This window comes from Gracilinanus agilis, chromosome 2 (assembly GCF_016433145.1).
Source record: "Gracilinanus agilis isolate LMUSP501 chromosome 2, AgileGrace, whole genome shotgun sequence".
Taxonomy (NCBI): Eukaryota; Metazoa; Chordata; class Mammalia; order Didelphimorphia; family Didelphidae; genus Gracilinanus; species Gracilinanus agilis.
In genome coordinates, this window is record NC_058131.1 from 354,898,507 (window position 1) to 354,913,516 (window position 15,010).

Genomic DNA, 15,010 nt, shown 5'->3' on the forward strand with positions numbered 1-15,010 from the left:
AATAGCTTCTAAAATACATACATACAATCTTTGACACATCCATTCACACATTCATATTTATAACAGATTCACACCATCCCAACTATATACATACTGATTCTGCCACCATTATGCCCATTCACTCACATTCATACATACTTGAACATTCTTTTCCCCAGTAATTCTCATGATAGTGGTGAAGTATATTGGAAGGTAGGACAAGGTTTAGTAAGATTGAATCAGGTTGATAGGGCCTTCCTTGGCACATCTGAGAGGAGAATTTTTTCCTGGCTACAAGACCAACCAATAGATGGGTGAACAGATGCCTGTTTTGGAGCTTAGCTAGTGGGCAGATAGAGCCTCAGCCAGAATGAAAGGGCAGCAGCTCTGCTAGGGCTGTCTTCTCCCATGAGATCAGGGCTACAGTGAAGGTGAACCTGTCCTCGGTGCCCCAGCATGAACCCTGCTTGTGGGGATCCCTTCTGGGGCCAGTGGAGCCTCCTGGACATGTCGTCCACTTCAGGGCCCTGGAAGCGCCTGGATGGGCTGAGGGGTAGGGAGGGGAGCAGCACCTCCTCTCCATTTGGTGTTCTCTGGTTGAGGACTGATGCTGTCCAATGGCTCCAGCTGTTGGTACATGTTTGGAAGGGCTACTCTATTCTGGGGAAGGGAGGGCCCAGCATGCCTTTTTAGGAGAGAAGAAGAGGTCAAGCTACCCCTTTCATAGACTAGGCTCCACAGTGGCCACAGGGATGTGAGTGGAGGCTCCCTGGGGTACAGTGGTGTCACAGGGACAGCCTTTTATTGCCCTGTGGGAAGGATCTGCTCCACTGAGAAAGAATAGGCTGCCATATTTGTGGCATATGTGGGGATGAGAGTCAACTTTCCTGTAGTTCCCTGCCCAATCTCTACTCAGCAGCCCCTCAGATCTCCAGAATACTACTTTGGTTAGGGCATAGGCCCTCTTCTGGTCCTCTCTCTACTTCTGGGCCTTTCCATATCGTTGATGACAGGGGAATAGGGGAAGACTATGTATCCACGAGCCAGGGCTGGGGACTAAGAGACTCTATTGATAACTCCCACAGTCAATTGATCTTTCTTGCAACTCCCAGGTCTAGCCAGGAACAGGGAGAGACTAGGCTAGGAGGGACTCTTCTTACCATGGTGAGCCAAGTCCCTGGAATTGAAGTGAGATTGAGGAGATAAGAAGGGAACACATATCTGTTCCACTGTCCTCTGGGGATGGCTGATGGGCTCCCAAGTGCAGGACCCAGTGCTGGCCCATGCCCCTCCATCCTTGGGCTATGTTGGGCAGGACTGGAATGTGTTGGGTGTTTTGACCCATTGGGGTTGGGGAACAGGGCTTAGAGCTCCATTGATCTCTAGGGGAGTAGTAGAGGAAGAACAGGCAACCTAACCCTCCTCTCCTATGCGTCCTTCCCCCAGGGCCCACTAGCCTGACCCTTTTCCCCACCCTGGCAGTGGAAATCATGCTCAAGGCATGAGGAATGTTCCTGGTAGGAAGAGGTTCAGGAAGAGTGTGTGCGTGTGGGACTCAGTGGTCAGGCCTTTCCTCCCACTTCAGCACATCCCTGGCCTCTCCTGAGGTCATCAATTGTTTGGTCCTAATTTCTGGCCCCCAGCCCTGGCCAGCAGCCTTCTTTCCTTAGGGCTCTTCAAGAGGCCCAGGGTAGTGTGGGGGAAGGGGACAGCACTGAACAGGGAAGGAATCCTGGGAGTTTCCAGCCAAAAATGAGGGGCTTGGATCTTACAGTCCATGTGAGGGGTGGAGGGGGGGGGAATGAGGTCAAATGAGGTTTGCCCTTTAAAATTCATACTGAATGGAAAGTGGAAAAAAATAAATAAAAAAATAAAAGTGGGATTGTTGAGAATGGGGTGGAGTTGAGGCCAGGGTTACTTCTTGAACATGTCCTGGAGAGGTCCAGGTAGGTACTTGAGAACGGTGTCAAGGATGCTCTCTTCCTCCTCCTCTTCCTCATCCCCACAACCAGCTGGAATGGCTTTTTTAGGGCGGGTCAGGCTGCCCTCACATGGCTGCTCCAGGGCGGCTTTCTCTTCAGCCTCCTTCTCCTCCTTCTTCTTCAGGCCATACTGTATAAGGAGGAAGAAGCAGCAAAGGGGGAACCCAGCTGTGAGGCCATCTTTAGTCCTACTTAGTAGGTCAACTTCAACTCATTCTACCACCTGTGCCCTTGCCATTGGAGCCCTGGCTTGGTTATTAGGCTAATAGGATTTAGAGTTAGAAGGGAACTTAGAGATCACTTAGTTTGATCATTTTATTTTACTGAGGAGGAAACTAAGGCCCAGACCAGGTTATTGGCAGGAGTAGTAAGTGCTAAGTGCAGGATTCAAATTTAGATCCTCTGACTGCAAATTCAATCCAATATCTTACAACCAATAGGAGCCCTGGCTTGGTTAGGGGGAGGGTGATGGTGGGTTCCAAGCCAAAAGCTGACTACAGGGTATCCTCCTCCAGGAACTTGCTCTCCAAGGACTTCCCATATACTGTCCTAGGAATGATTGGGCACAGGGTCCAGAAGGGTACCATTGAGGCTGGACTGGGAGGATATGTGATGTTCTCTTCCCAGCAAGCATGGAACCAGCTCAGGTTATATGAAAGAGCATCAAAACAGGATTTTGAACCATGGCTATGCTAATAACTCATTTGTGTGACTTTGGAAAAATTTTATCTCCTCTTTGAATGTCAGTTTCTATATCTATAAAATGGGAATATTAATATTTTATTCTATCTTAGGGGACTTTTGTAAAGACCAAATTAGTTCTTTGTAAAATATGAAGTGCTATACCAGATATGAGGGATGATGATTATAGGCAATACTTGGGAAAGGTAAAGGAAAGGAAGTGGGAAAGACAGACTGACCTTGTCTCGAATCTGCTGCCGAACCTTTTCCCGTTCTGCCTCCATGCGAGCGTGCTTGGCTTTGCGTTCTTCTTCCTGCTGTCGTAGGGCTTCCTGCCTCTCCTCTTCTTTCTTCTGGGCATCAGGGTCCTTTTCCTCCTCACCCCCCAACATTTTCCCCATGTCTTTGGTGGCCCCTGTGAAGCAATAGGAGGGAAGATATGAATCAATCTGAGGGAAGGGAGGGCCAGGAATGAACATGGGGAAGGGAAAAGGGAAGAAAGAACTGAGATATGACAGATGGATTAAGAGATAAACGGGCAAATCGATGGAAGGAAGAATGCAGTGAAGAAGTTAAAAAAAAGACTAAAAGAAAGCACGAAGGAAGGTATGGAAAAGTGGCTAATGGGAAGGATGGATAGAGGAAGTAATGGAGGACTGGAAGGATTAAAAAGGGAAGGTCAGGAGAGAGGAAGAGGTCCAATGAGAGATAGAAGAAAAGGCAGAAGACAAATGGAAGGACAGATGGAAAAAGGGATGGTGGGGTGAAACAGAGAGATATTTAGTAAGACAGATGTAATAAAAGGGGAGGGAAAGTATACTGCATGTGTTAGAAAAGATATGAAGAAGATTCTTGAATTTGAAGGGATCTGGCTGTTGGAGTTTGAGGATTAAATGAGAGAAAAACAGAAGTGATATCCTTGTGATCATGTATTATAGACTGCCCAGCCACTTAGAGGATATCATAGTAGACTCAGAAGGTAGAGGAAATAAGGAGAAGAACAGCTAGCCAGTATAGAAAAAAAAATCTGATCAGCAATGAGGAATGATAGAAATTTGGAAGAGAGTTACACTGTCATCTTAGAGTTTGTAAAAGTGAAGGAAGGGAATATTTTGATGGTCAAATGTACCACATTTTCAAAAATTCAGAGAAATGATAGACATGACTGTCTATGATAGTCCTTGACTGAGGCTACATAAAGCAGGATGGGAGGCTTTCAATAATTAAATTATAACAATATAATCATGAATTATTCTAATGAGGAAAAAAAGAGGGAGCTCTCAAAATAATCTAATGTGACTACACAAAGAGCTCCCGGACTTAGGCGAACAGATTTATTAAACTCAAGTACAAGAACAGAATCATAAAACCTAAGCACTGGAATCACTCTAATAGTCATCTGGTTCAGTTTTTATCTGACCAGGAATGTTCTCTTTGTCCCTGAAAATTGGCCATCAAGATTTTACCTGAAGACCTTTCAATTGTTGTTTTGTCCTTTATCACTTTTTAAGGCAAGCTTTTGGACAGAAGGCATGCAACCAATAGAAACTGTGTGCATTTATGTAGATGCCTGGGATTCTCTCTAATCTTATGAGAAAATTTTCAGGTAGAGTGAGGTATTGTCTAGTTGTTTCAGTTGTGTCCAATTCATGACCCCATTTAGGATTTTCTTGGCAGATACTGGAATGGTTTACCATTTCCTTCTATAACTCATTTTACTCATGAGGAAACTGAGGCCAACAGGGATAAGTGACTTGCCCCAGATCACACGGCTAATAAGAATCTGAGGCCAGTTTTGAACTTAGGTATTCCTGACTCCAGGGCCAATCCTCTATCCACTGTGCCTCTTAGTTGGAGTGAGGTAAGGCCTGATAAATTGGTTTGGGAGAACTGAATCATGGCAATTATAAGGTCTGGCTTTTGAAGGAAATGAGAATGACCATGAAGACATTAGTTTTGAATGGTAAATAGAACCTGAAAGTAGGATGATCGGGGGAATTAGAGAAGAGTATATATTGAGGATATGAGGTAGGGATTCTCTTAAAATAAGATGGCAGCTGGCTATGCATCAGGGACAGTTCCAAATCTAGAGTGGAGGAGAATGGGGCGTCTGTATCCTGGAAGTGGTACCTGCCAGTCTGGTCAGATTATGGAAGGGGGGTGGGGAAATGGCAGCCCAGTGTAGTAGAAAGAACATTCACCTTGTCAGAACACCTGGGTTCAATTATTGCCATTACTCCTTTAAAACACTGGACAAGTCATTTAACCTCCATGGTCTTCAGTTTCATTATTTGTAAAGTGTTAAATTAGATGACTTCTAAGGGCCCTTCTACTTCTGCCATTTTATGTTCTAAGGTCTCTTACAGACCTGATGTGCTGTGATGCTGTGGTCCTTGGGCTTAGTAACATGATAGCTCAGTGCTCTGCATATTTGTTATATTTTACTTTCTTTTTACCTTCTTGCTTTTAAGGGAAGAAAACACTCCATCACATTTTGATTTTGGGTAAGCTGAGGGGCATTCAGGCCAGGCCAGGTTAGGCAAGGTTTGGTAGTAGAAGAGAGAGAGGAGTTGGGGGGAAGAAGAAGGGAAGGAGAGACAGAGACAAAGAGAGGCAAAGAAAGAGACAGAGAGAGAGATGGAGAGAAAGACAGAGATAGAATGAGAGACACAGAGAGAGAGAGAATGAGAGACAGAGACAGAGACAGAGAGAGAGAGAGAGAGAGGACAAAATTGACCTCAAGAGCCAGCCAATTAAGGTCAATGACTGTCAAAGAGACAGTAGTAACTTACATATTCTAATTCACAAAACAATAGACTTGGAGAATCGCTGAATATATGAGCTGGGAGTGCCCTGGAACATTATCCATGCCAATACTCTCATGAAGAAAGTAAGACACAGGGAAAGGAGCTGAGCTGTCCCATGTTACAGAGCTAGCAAATGGCAAGGCATGGTACTTGAACCTAATTCTCCTGACTTGAATCCTTCTATGATTGCATCACAAAGAGCTTGGTCCCTTTTCCTGCCCAGGTTTAATATTCCCATTATTACACAGGGACTGATAAAATTGGGTTAGGAAGGCTCAAGTTCAGAAAATGCTGAGGTTCCTGGAAAAATGCTAGGACTTTTGAAGCTATATTTAGGGTTCTTTATAGAAGATGGCCTAATGCTAATAGATGATAAGGAAGTCAAACCACTTGGTTTTAATTCTACCATATTTTCTAGCAAGAAGGATGGTCTTCAAATTGGGAAGGAGAGAAAACAATTCAACTCAATTTATCAAACATTTTTTTAAGTGTCTACTATGTGCAAGGCATTATGCTAGGTATTGTTACTAGAAAGCCAAGAATGAAATAGTCCCAATTTCAAAGAGTTTATATTCTGGTTGGGGTAATGGAGGAATACAATATAAGCATGGATAATGAATATGAAGTAATTCCAGGAGATGGAGAACATTAACAACCAGGGAGATCATGCATTGGAAAACTGCAAGAGACCTTTGGTATCATCTCTTACAACATCTTCATTTTATAGATGAAGAAACTGAGATCCAGTGAAGAGATGCGACTTACCTAAAGCCACAGGTAGTAAATGGCAGAGCCCAAATCTTTTGACTTCAAATCTACAACATCCTGCTGCTGCTTCTCAGTTTTGATTTATAAGCAAAGTGGTGCCCTCCTCCCCCCAGGATCCAAGCTTGTCCTTATGCTATTTTTACATTTTTATCAGTGATTTGAATAAAAGCATTGATGTTATGCTCATCAAATTTGCAAAAGATACAGAGCTGGGAGGGACAGCTAACAAGAATGGCAGAGTCAGGATCTAAAGGTACCTTGATGAACTAGAACTTTGGACCCAATCTAGTTAAGATGAAATTAGATAGGGATAAATCTAAGGTTTTGATGTAGGGAACAACCTCCCAGTTTCAAAGTATGAGATGAAGGAAACCTGAATAGGCAACAAATATTTTGAAAAAGATCTGAGGGTTTAGTGGACCGCAAGCTCAAATATGAGTCAGAAGTATGACATGGCATCTAGAAAAATGAATGTGACCTTGGGCTATAGTAGGAGGAGCACAGCTTCTAGGAATAGATAAGCAGTAGCCCCTCTGTATTCTTCTCTCATCAAATCCTACCTGGAGAATTGTGTTTAGTTCTAGGAGCCAGGGTTTAAAGACACTATCAGTGTCAGTATCAGTATCGGTATCAGGGTTTAGAGAAGGGCAGTGAGAATGGGGAAGGGCTGTGTTTCACTCTAGAGCAGGGGTCAGCAACGTATGGCTCTTTCTGCAGGAGCCATAAAGTCAATTTTTTTTCAGGCACTGTTACAGGAGCGCACTGTGAGCACTGTACGGCTCTCATGAAATTACATTTTAAAAAATGTGGCATTTATGGCTCTCACGGCCAAAAAGGTTGCCGACTCCTGCTCTAGAGGGCAGAACCAAATGGTGGAAGTTGCAAAGAGGCAAATTCTGCCTTGATGTCAGAAAAAAACTCAAAAAACCCTAAAACAATTTCCTAACAATTAGAGCTGTCTAGGAATAGATTGAACTGATTAGAAAACAGGTGGGTTCTTCTTCCTTAAAAGTCTTTAAGCAGAGGCTGGACAACCAATTAAATATATTATACTTAATGTGGGGAGTCCTTTGTGGATATGAGTTAGAATAGATGTCTGCTCTCTGTCTCTGTCTCTCCCTGTCTCTGTCTCTGATCCCCATACTCCCACACCTACATTTTCCTGTTTTTCAATGTTTACAAGTTCTATTCAATAGATATTGAATCTGGGCATTTCTGTTAGTGCCCTGGAATTCACAGAAGAAAGCCATTTATATATAATCTCTGAGGTCATGGATGAAAGATCTTGTGAATAGGCAACTATCCCTTATCTTTGAAATACTGGTCAGAATTGAAACCTATAATATACGGGGTCCTTGATAATTTTTTATAGGACATGGACTTAGGAAACATAATGTGGTAGAGTAAGTGGATGAGAGCACTATGCTTTCATTTATTTATTTGTTTGTTTATTTATTTAAACATTTATTAATATTTATTTTTTAGAAAAGTTAACATGGTTACATAATTCATGCTCTTACTTTCCCCTTCACCCCTCAAGCTCCATTCTCCCCCTCCCCCCCACGGCTGATGCGTATTTCCACTGGTTAGTACTATGCTTTTTAAAAAAAAACCCTTACCTTATCTCTTAGATTTGATATTAAGTTTTGATTCCAAGGCAGAAGAGCAGTAAAGGCTAGGCAAATAGGGTTAAATGACTGGCCAGGGTCACACAGCTGGGAAGTTCCTAAGGCCAGATTTGAAACTAGGACCTCCTGTCTGCAGGCTTAGCTTCCTATCCACTGAGCCACTAGCTGCCTCTGCCATGTCTTTTATTAATAATGACAGCCATTCTTGTTTCCTCACCTCTATACAGAAGTTCCAACAGATCTGGGAGATAGATAATTCAAGAAGATTATTCCCAGAAAAGGCTTTACATAGGAATTGAAACCTTTGCCAAACCTTGAAGGAAACTAGAGAAACTCAGAGAAGTGGAAGGAGTGCGTTCTAGGCATGGAGTACCCTGTTGGAAGACCTGGTGTTAAGAAATAGAATGCTGAGGTTGTGAAACAACAAGGAGTATGGAATGCATTCTTCCCTTTGCACTGGCTGTCTCCATTTCTGGAATTTAATTTCTCCTTCTCTCTGCCTCATAGAATCTCTAGATTAATTCAAAACTCAATAATATGACCACATTCTACTTGAAGCCTTTCTACATCTACCTTTCCCCATAAAAAAAATTGCCTAGCATCATGTGTGTATGTGTGTGTGTGTGTGCATGTGTCTGTTGTCTCCCTAGCTACCTATTACGTTCTGTAAAGGCAGGGATTGTTTCATTTTTGTCTTTGTACTCCCAGCAAATAATGGAAGCTTAATAAATGCTTGTTAATTGATTGTCTGCCTGATTGAATAAATGGAGAGTGCATTAAAAGCAGTAAAAATGAAATACTTGGAAAGGTAGGCTGGAATCAGCTTGTAGAAAACTTTAAATACCAGGTTAAGGAGTTTGTATTTCAGCCTAGAGGCAATATGGAGCCATTGAAAATGTTTGGGCAGTAGAGAAAAAATATTTTGGTAACTATGTGGAGAATGAGGAGAGATAAAACTAGAAGGGAGAGGAATTAAGAGACTATTAGGGGGCAGCTGGGTGGCTCAGTGGATTGAGAGCCATGCCTAGAGTTGGGAAGTACTGTGTTCAAAGCTGGTCTCATATTTTCTAGCTGTGTGATCTTGAGTAAGTCACTTGACCCCCATTGCCTAGCCATTACCAGTCTTCTGTCTTGGAACCAATACATAATATTAAATCTAAGATGGAAGGAAGGCAAGGGTTTAAAAAAAGAGAGACTACTTAAAGATTTCAGGTAGGAGATGATAAAAGTTTGAACAAAATATTCTAAGGAGGAAATTATATCCCAAGATAGAGATCAGAAGAGAGAATTCAGCAAGCTCTGAGGGAGTATCAGCCTCTAGGTCCAGGTGGGATCAATTCTAGAGGGCTGAAGAAATTTATAGGTGTGAAGTAAAGTTATTATTGGTGGCCTTCAAGCAATAATGGAAAATGGGAGAGGTGCCAGTAGAGATTGGGCAGTCTTGCTTTTTAATAATTGGGGGAAATGGTGGATTTCAATAGCTACAGAACAATAAACCAGATGGTCATTTCAGGAAAAATTCAAGTCTGGATTATTAAATAGATGGTTTGTGAACATTTAGAAAAGAATTAAATAATCACAAATGGCCAACATGGAGTTACTAAGAATAAGTCTTGCCAAACTATCCTCGTATATGTGCTATATTCCCTTCTTCCCTGCCCCCATCATATTATAAACTCCTTGAGACAGGGATGGGGTTGCTTGTCATTTTTTTCAACTCCAGTGCCCAGCATGGTATTTTGTATGTGATAGGTTTGGTAAACAATACATGTTTATTAGATTTTTTTTTGTTTTATAATAACAGCAAGTGGGTAGATTAGGAGGCCTGGAAATTAGATAACTGGCATTCTAGTTCTAGCTCAGCTACTAACTTGTTCTATGCTCCTTGAACAAGTTACATCTGCTCTTTGAGCCTCAGTACCCCATTCTGTAAAGTGAGAGAATTTAAATGGGACCCAGATAGCTTCTAGATCCCTTGTAGCTTCTATAGGGTATGTTGGAAGCCTTCCTGTTAGCTCTTACAATCCATATTCTAAAGCCTTTTACAATATTGGCATCTTATGCTCTATGACTGTATGACTCACCACCAAGGGCTTGCTTCATAACAAAATCCATGGTTGTTACTCCAATTAATGCACTCTAAACAGCAGCAGAATTTTCATCCAGGGCTTGTAGTAGGATTGCTGAGAGGAAAAATGCCACCTAGAAAGGAAAAATGATCCTGGTGAGGTACAAACATCATTTTTTTGGGTAGGAGGGACAGGTAGGGTAGTAGAAGACAGAGTTTACACAGAAATATATTTGAACCAGAAATAATAATTACCTCCATCTCCAATTCCATAGTAATTTAAGATTTATCAAAATGTTTTCTTTAAAAAACAACAACCCTGGGAGATAGAAACATAAGGATTACTATCTTCATTTCAGAAAGGAGTAAATGAGTACCCAAAGAAGTGAAACAACTTAGCAGAGGTTAAATCTGACTTTGGGTTTCAGATCTGAGATCCAAACCCAAGTCTGACAATGGGTGTCAGATCCCAGGTTTCTGGAAATAAAGTCTTGTTCTTTTCAATATTGTATTAACAACTCAGGAATTCTTAGGTCCTCGATTTAGGATCCAAGGCTTCCAATTGGTGCTTCCTGCTTCAGAGTATGGAATGTTCCCTGGGGTTCATGGCAACTGCTATGTGGTAAAAAAGACCCTAGACTTGGAGCGAGAAGACCTAGCTTCTAATCCTTATGCTGACATTTACTGCCTGTGTAATGTTCACCAAATTGCTTCAGCTTAGTTTCCTCATTTGCAAAATGGGGAAAATGATGCATGCTCTCTCTAACTTATAGGGTTGTGATGAAGCGAAAGCACTTTGTGGTGTTAAGTGCTACAGAAATGTGAGTTACTGGAATCTTCCCAAATAGGCATCTCTTCTGCTTGACATATGCCATTCTAGTACACATATGATCTCTTCCCTATCTGAAAAGCTGTGTCATGGAAGAAGGATTCTATTTATTCTTCTTAGATTCAGAAAGAACAAAGAGGAGAAATTGGGAGAAGGTACAGGAGGCAGACCTAAATTAGATATAAGGATTTGTGAAGAATTCCTTAATGATTAGACTTGTCTCCTGGTGGAAGGTGATCTTAGAAAGTCAGTGGATTTCCTGTTCCTGGAGGTTTTTAAGAGTCTGGATTATCCTTGCCTGGCTGACTGTAGGATCCCTATAAGAGGTGGGAGGTTAGCAATGTGACATTTGAGGTCATATCCTGAAAATTTGGAGTTAGGTTCTCAAATCTTGCTTCTTTTCTGGGTTTTCAGAAGTTTTGTCCATTTTCACTCTAGAAGGAGGGCAGGGAAGAGAGCCCTGGGCTGGAAGTTAGGATATCTGTACTCAAATCTTGGCTCTATCATGAGTTCATCTAGTGTGACTTTGGACAATTCAATTTCCCTCTCTGGGCTTCAGTTTCCTCATCTGTCAAATAAGGGAATTGGACTAGATGATCTCTAAGGCCTCTTCTGGACAGATCCAAGTAGGAGAAGAAAGAGGAAGCTGCCAGGATTTGAGCAGAAACCTGAGATCTGAAGGAGAGACATCTTAAAAAACAGGCCCTGTTTTTTAAGCCAAAGGCCCTGAATTCTGACATTAGGGTCTCACTTGCCCCATAGAACTTGCTGACCACACAGAATAATACTGCTTAATCAGGGACCAGGGCCCAGGGCTGGGCAAAAATGTGGATCCAGTCCCAGACTCACACCTATGTACCAGAGTCATCTAAACATGCTTACATGGATATCTTCTCCCAAGATACCTAGTCATGTACACATGCTCATGCTGACATCTCTCTCTATCTCTTCCCCTCCTTTCCTCCCTCCTTCCTTCCCTCTCCCTCCTTCTCTCTTTCTCTCTCTGTCACTTTCTCTCTCTCTCTCTCTCTCTCTCTCTCTCTCTCTCTCTCTCTCTCTGTCTCTCTCTCTCTCTCTCACACACACACACACACACACACACACACACAAAGGCATAGGCAGATGCAGGAAAATTTGGTCTAAGGCTTTGGTAGAAATAGAAGAAAGACACGAAGTTCTGCATTCATCTTTTGTTGGGATATAGCAGCATTGAAGGAATGAGCCAGCCACAAACATTCATGGTAGTAGCAGCAGCAAGAGCAGGAAGGAAATGGAGATTGGGGTAGGACATGAACATCTCTGATAGTCAAACTCAGCAAGGTTAAGCAAATGATACCAAAGACCCAGAAGAATGACTATGCAACAATAGCTAAATGTGTATTTGTGGGTCTTTGTATGGGTGAATTTCACTATGTATGTATGCACATGCATATATTTGTATGACTATATGTCTGATTGTATACATATATGCATAAATCTTTGTACCAATCTCTGCATATCTTTGTCTGTGTTTGAATCCAAGTATGTGTATATATGTATCTGAGTTTTCATAGGGGAATACACACACACACACACACACACACACACACATGCATTCACATTTGTATTTGATGCCACCAGGGGGCCCCTCTAGCTGGCTCTCCAGAGTTTTTGCAAACCTGTCAGGGTCAAGGTCTGGACTTGATTCTTGCAATTTGGGCAACACAAGGCCTCTGCACTATATCTCCCACCCCATTATACCCTCACATAGAGTCCCCATCCTTTTATTCTCCCAGGCAGAGCTCAGGAGCTAAGGGAGCTAGTGATGGTGATGGCAGCATTAGGGTTAGGAGGTATCCATCCCTCTGTCACTAGCTTTGTGACCTTGGGCAAATCACTTGTCCTCTTGGGATTCAGCTTCCTCATCTGTAAAATAATTGGTCTAGGATGATCTTTTAGTTGTTTTTTGGCTCTAAATTCTATAAATGTAGGTTAAATCATAGGATTGGGAATTGGAAGTGATCTTAGAAATCCAACAATCCATTACATTATTTATAATCCATTCTGTAAAATGAGTATTCTTACATATGAGGAAACCAAAGGCCTGGAAAAGTTATATGACTTGCTCTGCTCTGCAGTGAGATTTCCTGCATACCCAAACACCCTCACAAGTGTTTCTTTCTGCTAGGGGGCCCTTCAGATACCAATAAAAATAATAGCTCCAATTTCCATAGCACCTTAATGTTGTCAAAGAACTTTCCTCACAACCCTTTGAGGTAAGTAGTGTATTATCTCCATTTTTCAGATATGGAGAGTGAGGCTCAGAGAGAAGAAACTTGTCTAGGATCACATAGCTAGCAAGTTAGAGTTGGGATTTGAATTTAGGTCTTCAGGACTCCAAGAAGACGTTCCATTACACTAGCTCATCACCCAAAAGATCCTAGTGCAAAGGCAGGAGCAGAGCCACTAAGTGGTATCTCTGACCCTGAATGGCCTCCCCTCCTACTCTAGGTCACCTCTGGACTCCAGAACTGAGAGTGAAGTTTCCGGGAGGAGAGGAGAGGGGAAAATGGCAGAGTATATCTTCAGGACTAGGGGACTTATTCTTAATGATCCTGAATTCTAGTTCCCACCCAAGCTCTAAGGGAAAGTCAATCTCATTTTCCTGCCCAAGATTTCCTCTCTTCCTGTCTAGGATATTGAGATTGAAATCAGATATCCCAGTGAAATGGGAAAGAGGGAAGTGTTCTGGGGGCTGAGAGGAATGAGGTGTTTTTGGAGGGAAGTAGGGAAGGGCTATCTTATGGTGAGGGAGAATGGTGGGAATGGGAGTTGGAGAGCGAGAAGGAGGTGTACTGTATTAGGGAACGGAGGAAGAATTTTGGAGGGGGTAGGGTGGAGGGAGAGAAGGTGTCCTCTGAGGGTGGGTGGGATGGATTGCAGCAGGTATCCTGAGCAGAGAGGGAGCCATTATGCAGGCAAAAAGAAAGAATTTACTCCATGTGTCAGGGGTGGGGGTGGGGGGCTGGAAAGGTGGGGAGGGGGAAAAACCTGAAAAATATATCTGGCCCAACAGTGGAAAAAACATATCTCCTCGGAGACAGCCGCACCAAACACAGCGCTGAGGCTCTCTGGCCACTGCAGGAGATGCCCAGATCTCAGGGATTCCTGCTCAGGTCCAGCAGCAAAGTCAGTAGGAAACTTTGCAGTAGCTGGGGAAGGCCCCTCCCATCTTGGGGTCCAGACTCAGTTTCTCGACTGCTCCCACTCCCCTTTTCCTCCTCCTTCTCTTCCCTGTCCCCCCCCCCCCCCCTCCATCTCCCGCTGCAGGTTCCCGCCGTCTTGCAGTCTTTGGTCTGAAGTGTGTGTGTGTGTGTGTGTGTGTGTGTTTGTGCGTGCGCGCCCGCGCCCTAGCTCGCGCGCGTGTGTGTTGTGCGTGCATGTGTGTGTGTGTGTGTGTGTGTGTGTGTGTGTGTGTGTGTGACTTTTCCCTCCTCAAGAAGGGGTGATTCATAAAGAGACCCGAGACCCGAGACCCTCCCCTTTCAGCTTTCTGGAGCTAGGGCTGAGGGCCAAGAATGCTATCTATCCTGATCCTCGCCACCTTAGGTCTTTTGGGGTTGGAGTTGGGGGGGGGGAACAAGCTTTCCTTTTGAAGGCAGAGACTGCTTACAGAGGGACACCCCCTCTGGGCCCCTGACTCGGCCTCACAGTCCGGTGGCTTCTCGCTTCCTTTCTTAGATTCTCTGCCAGATCTCCTCACCCCTCCCGCCAGAGCTGTCCCGTCAGCACCCCCCAAGCTAAGACCCCTTTTCACCTCTGCGGTCCAGTCCCACCAGCAGCACTCACACTGACCTCGCTGCCCCTGACGCCCGCCAGTCACTGCAGCGATCCTGCCTGGCCCACGGACACCGCCACCGCCTTCACTTCCCTCCTCCCGTTCCGGCTCCGGTCCCGGCCAAGTGCAACTCTGCTCCCCGAGCCCAGCCTGCCACCACCGCGGCTAAACACGCCCTCCTCCAATCCCTCCCATCACTCTGGCCCTGACGCGTTGCCTCTCCCCTTCCAGATGGGAAATTCAAACCAACCTCTCTCTCCCTCCCTCCTTTCCTTTTTCTCCCTCTCTCCTTCCTTCTTTCTCTATCCATCCCTCCTTCTTCCTCCCTCCCTCCCTTCTCTCCTTCCCTTTCCTCTCCCTCCTCCTCTCCCTCTCCCTCCTTCCTTCTCTCTTCCTCCACCTTTATTCTTCCTTCCCACCTCCCCCTTCCCCTCTCTCTTTCCTATCTTCT

General features: G+C 43.8%; 1 protein-coding gene across 3 annotated transcripts; it reads right to left on the reverse strand.

The window, feature by feature from the left end:
* Positions 1-1,512: 1,512 nt before the first annotated feature.
* CPLX2 (complexin 2) lies at positions 1,513-14,663 on the reverse strand. 3 transcript variants are annotated; one of them, XM_044661648.1, is made up of 4 exons: positions 14,577-14,663; positions 9,930-10,047; positions 2,882-3,057; positions 1,513-2,091 (listed from the first exon to the last, which is right to left on the reverse strand). In XM_044661648.1, the coding sequence occupies exons 2-4, from the start codon at positions 9,958-9,960 to the stop codon at positions 1,894-1,896; spliced, it is 405 nt and encodes a 134-aa protein (XP_044517583.1). In that variant the 5' UTR covers positions 9,961-10,047; positions 14,577-14,663; the 3' UTR covers positions 1,513-1,893. The 3 variants fall into 3 exon arrangements, with proteins under 3 accessions (XP_044517583.1, XP_044517584.1, XP_044517582.1); XM_044661649.1 differs by having other exon boundaries at positions 14,539-14,585; XM_044661647.1 differs by lacking the exons at positions 9,930-10,047; positions 14,577-14,663 and having other exon boundaries at positions 2,882-3,734.
* Between the last annotated feature and the right edge of the window lie 347 nt (positions 14,664-15,010).

Coding starts and splice junctions, on each gene's coding strand:
- CPLX2 (XM_044661647.1), bottom strand. CDS start 3,121: ATGTTCATTCCTGGCCCTCCCTTCCCTCAGATTGATTCATATCTTCCC. Junction 2,092..2,881: donor GGCAGCAGATTCGAGACAAG/GTCAGTCTGTCT, acceptor CTCCTTATACAG/TATGGCCTGAAGAAGAAGGA.